At 41.4% G+C, this 4,386-nt stretch overlaps 1 protein-coding gene across 1 annotated transcript in view; it reads right to left on the reverse strand.

Moving 5' to 3' along the window:
* Positions 1 to 2,722: 2,722 nt before the first annotated feature.
* WIF1 (WNT inhibitory factor 1) overlaps positions 2,723 to 4,386 on the reverse strand; it is an 18,865-nt gene continuing 17,201 nt past the window's right edge. Inside the window, exon 8 of the mRNA XM_010180976.1 lies at positions 2,723 to 3,554. Coding sequence (XP_010179278.1) covers positions 3,433 to 3,554 — 122 coding nt within the window. The 3' untranslated portion in view covers positions 2,723 to 3,432. The remainder of the gene's footprint in view (positions 3,555 to 4,386) is intronic.

The following is a 4,386-nucleotide window of genomic DNA, read 5'->3' on the forward strand; positions in this document are numbered from 1 at the left end:
AAAATAAAAGGCATGTGTATTGTTTCCCTAATGGCAGTAACACAAAAAAGGCAGGTTTTGCCCTTAGGGTGCCTGTCTCTGCTTTCTTTCTATGCCTTATGTATTTGTCCTTTGAACTGTTGTGCACACCTGGACATAGCAGGATGCCAATATTAGATACCTAAATTATCGAGCACTATTAGAAACACTTTGTAAAGCTATAATTTTGTCAGTTGCTTAAACTGGGATTTTTGGGATAGAGCTGTAGTGATTTAACACTTTATGTTCTTTTAGCAGTTTTGATAATCTCATAGCTGCTGCTCACAAGTGGAACGTTTGGCATCTCTTCTCTGGACAACTGCAAACTTTCCAAACATAGTTAAAAAGGCAGTTTCTGTCTGACATATGGTAGTAGATTGGTATTTTTACTTTTCTTGTTATTCTTCTTAAACCAGTTTTCATCTATGGAACATACATTTGTTTCTCTTATACATATGCCTTGTCCAGTTAGACGGCGTGATAAATTATGTAGTTTATTTTCTAATGGCAAAATTGCTTCCAACTTTCTATTGGACTTTTTCTATGGAATTAATGTCTACTTTAAGCATTGTCAGATATCATGGACTTCATCTTAAAACTTCTGCCATGGGGGAACTGCCTCTACATAGCAAACTTTGTGCTCAAGATGGCATTAAAGGCAAAGTGATGAAAAATCTGTGTGTAAAAACTTGATGATATTTAGGAAAGGGAGTTGTGCTACAGTGTGCACTTTGAGGAATAATTTTTCCTTTCATAATCTTTCCGACCATATTCTTCTCACGATTAACGATCTTTCAAAAAATGGGTGGTGAAAATCAGAAAACAAACCAGCAGCATTTAGTGTCTTTGGAACAAATAGCAACATAAATTACTCCATATAAAAGAATACACTTGTTATTTTGAAGGAAGCGCTTTCTAAGAAATTGACAGGAGCAGAAAAAGTTCAGCCAAAATATCTGAGGAATCTTAAGTGAGACATTTCTGTACTTTTACTGTAGAATGTGACAGATCGCTTAAGCCAATCTTTGCTACAGAAAGAACAAAAAGCTCACAAATGTGACTGTCATGTTTACAAACAGCTCCTGGGGTGTCCCTGGACACGCAGAGCAACCACACATTTAGCCCCAGCCTAATATTAATCTCCTCCTTTCATCATTTATGAGGAAATTCTAAAGAAATCTTTCCATCTTCAACACCTCCTCCCTGTGGTTTTCATCACTCAAATGTCTTCTCCTGCGTCTCAGGCTCCCTGTTTTCCATTTTCTTTCAATTTGAAGAAGGTGGAAATTTTGGAAAAGCAGGGATCCCATGGGAGATGTGAGCCTGAGGGGCCACCACTTTGGAGCCCATCAGCCATAGCTGCCACACATCCATGCTATGAAAGCAACTTCTTCAGCAATCCTGAGCTGTTTTACTGTCATCCCAGAGAAGGACATCAGGCAAGCGGCCAAACCCCCTTGTTTGGGCTGTTTCTCCTTATTGCTTATTGGTCTGGCTCTGCCCCTCCTTCCCAAACAGTGTTTCTCCCTGCACAGGACCCAGAGGGCTGCAGGCGTGCGTGGTGATGGGAGGTTGGTCTTCTGGTGGATCAGGCTTGCTGGGCAGCATCTACAGTCCCACTGCATGAAGGACAACATGAAAACACATCCATCCTTGGATAGCTTCCCTCCCTCTCTCTGGCCTAAGCAAGTCTTTTTACTCAGCCTATGGGTCCGCTGTCTAAATAAGACCAACAAGGTCAAATTAATAAAGTGGACTTTTTCCTTTGTAACTCAAAAACTCCCACCCATTGAGATTAATTCTAGGCCCCAATTTATATGTTATTTCTTTATTTATCTCTCATATATTAAGGTTCCCAGAGCTGCAGTATAGCAGGGATAAGTATTTATCTGTTGAGGTGAATATTGTTCTTCAGCTCAGATAGAAACCATTTTCATGGCTTCCTAGCCACAGCACATTACATACTGTGCAGCCTTCGACTGTCACAAGAGGCAGCACCCAAACATTCTACAGTCTGAGCACAACATGACACGGGAGCACCACTCTTGAACAGGAAACATAGAAACATGGAATCATTTGGTTGGAAAGGACCTTTAAGATCATGGAGTCCAACCATAACCTGTCCACTACTAAGCCATGTCCCTAAGCACCTCATCTACCCATCTTTTAAATACTCCAGGGATGATGACTCCACCACCTCCCTGGGGAGCCTGTTCCAATGCCTGATAGCCCTTTCAATGAAGACATTTTTTGTAGTATCTAATTTAAACCTCCCTTGGCACAACTTGATGCCATTTCCTCTCGTCCTATCACATCATTGCCAGGGCTTGACTATTACCTGCTTGGACATAAGCTCTGAGGAGAAGATCCTGGGTACCAGAGGTGTCACAAAGTGGGCACACCAGATTGGCATGGCCAGGTGGCAGTTCAGGGGTGGGGAAGGAGGACGCGGTGGACGGCAAATACCTGCCCTTTGGTACTATCCCCTCCTTCGAAAAAGCATAAGTTGCTCTTCTGAAATATTTGTGAGAGCTTTGGGGCTAAAGTGCTCTCTGCTGAGCTTGGTGCAGCATCACTCAGCAGCAGGGAAGCAGAGATGGGGAAACCAACCCCACTCTGCCGCTGTTTGTTTGAGGGTGCTCTGGAGAAGCTGTCATCCCAACCCAGTGCTGATGAGACTGGAGCAGGCCACACAGAGCAGTACTCAAAAAACTAAAGCAGCATCTTTATTTTATACATAATTGTCGGTATAAAAAGTTTATTACACAAGAGCTGTTTTGTCTACAATATATTATATTGCTTCAACCCGATGCAGAAAGTTCATACATTATAGTTCTACTTTGTTTACAATATATTACCTTGCTTAAATGGCACCACTGCAGTGTATTTTTAATACACAGAACTTTGCAAAACTGTAAGGCCTAAAATAACAGTGAATTGATTTATTCAGTTTTTACATTAGGTAACTTACTTATCTTTCAATTTTTCTTAGGGAAAAGTCTAAATACACAATGGGAAAATTGTAAAAGGAACCTTTCTTTTCTCTTGGGCAAATTAAATCTGTAGTCATTGAAATGATTCAGGTTAGCATCTATGAGGTTTTCTGCTTCAATATTATCACTTAATTTTTGGAACATATTTGCAGCTATATAATCAAAAAAGGAAGTTTAAACATAACTGTAGTACAAAACACCATCCAAGGCACTGAAAGAAGCAGCTTATATAATCATGCTATAGAAGTATTTATAAAACTTAAAAGGAATAGTAAATATCAGCTCAGTGGCTTATAATGAAGCTAATAAAATTCCAGCTGGTAATCTTAACCGTAATGAGCAGCGTCTTAACATTCAATCCATGAGAGGTTAATGAAGGCTATGAACTTTGTGTAACAGGAACCGTTTCAGATGTTGGAGTTCACCAGATATAATTGGATTCGGGTGGAACGTGCCTCTCCTCGGCCCTTTTGGGCGAAGGCGTGTGCTGCCTGTGCTTGCTGCCTGCTGGCCTCAGGGCGCTCAGACCGCTGGCTCCGTACCCTGGAAAATTTTCCAGTTCAAGAGAAAAGAAACCACAGAAGCAGGCTCTCGATCCACGGCTAATATTTCAAGTGGAAACAATCTCCCCCAAATTTGAACAAAGAATTTTGCTGTGCTTTATGCAAGTGCTCGCCCCTTTCTCTGCCCCCCGGGTTGGATGAGGTGCTGCCAGATGGAAAGATGCTCTCACCTCATCATCAGCACTCCCAGGCTGTCACTCAGCCCTGGGTTCATGTGTGCACAGCCCATGCCGCTCTGCTGGTGGCGGACTCTAAAGTGGGGTGTAAGCATCCCCTCCCAGGCAGAATCTGTGCCAGCTACCTGAGCTTGGCTCTGGTTTATGGCTGAATGCAAAGAGCAAGAAGCGACAATAAACACCTGGGGGGTAAAAAAAAAGCAGTCTGAAACAGGCTTAGCAGAGCTGCTTTGTTGTGGAAAATGAAAACGAACAATAAAAATGGGATTCAAAGTATTATGTTGTAATTATTCATAGTTTCATTTACCTGTCTCATTACTTAAGGCTCACAGGAATGACTTTGAAAAACCGAGTCCCACATTCAATTTTTTTAACCACTTCTTTTTAAGAAAACAGCTTTACCGAGGAGCCATTCATTTGATGAAGTATGAAGCAATTCTCTCAAATTAACTATAAATCTCCTCTCAAGATCCAGACGTGTTTGGTTTTAGTTGAAAAGAGTGAATTGCAGTGCACACAGACTTGCATTTAAATCTTACACAGGCACTTAAAATGGGGTGAATTTTACCCAAATGGTCTATTCTCAGTTTCTTTGCTGAATACAAAGAGAGATTTGCAGTGCTAAACACAGCAGGA

The sequence above is a fragment of the Mesitornis unicolor genome, unplaced genomic scaffold (genome assembly GCF_000695765.1).
Source record: "Mesitornis unicolor isolate BGI_N332 unplaced genomic scaffold, ASM69576v1 scaffold16643, whole genome shotgun sequence".
NCBI classification, from domain to species: Eukaryota; Metazoa; Chordata; class Aves; order Mesitornithiformes; family Mesitornithidae; genus Mesitornis; species Mesitornis unicolor.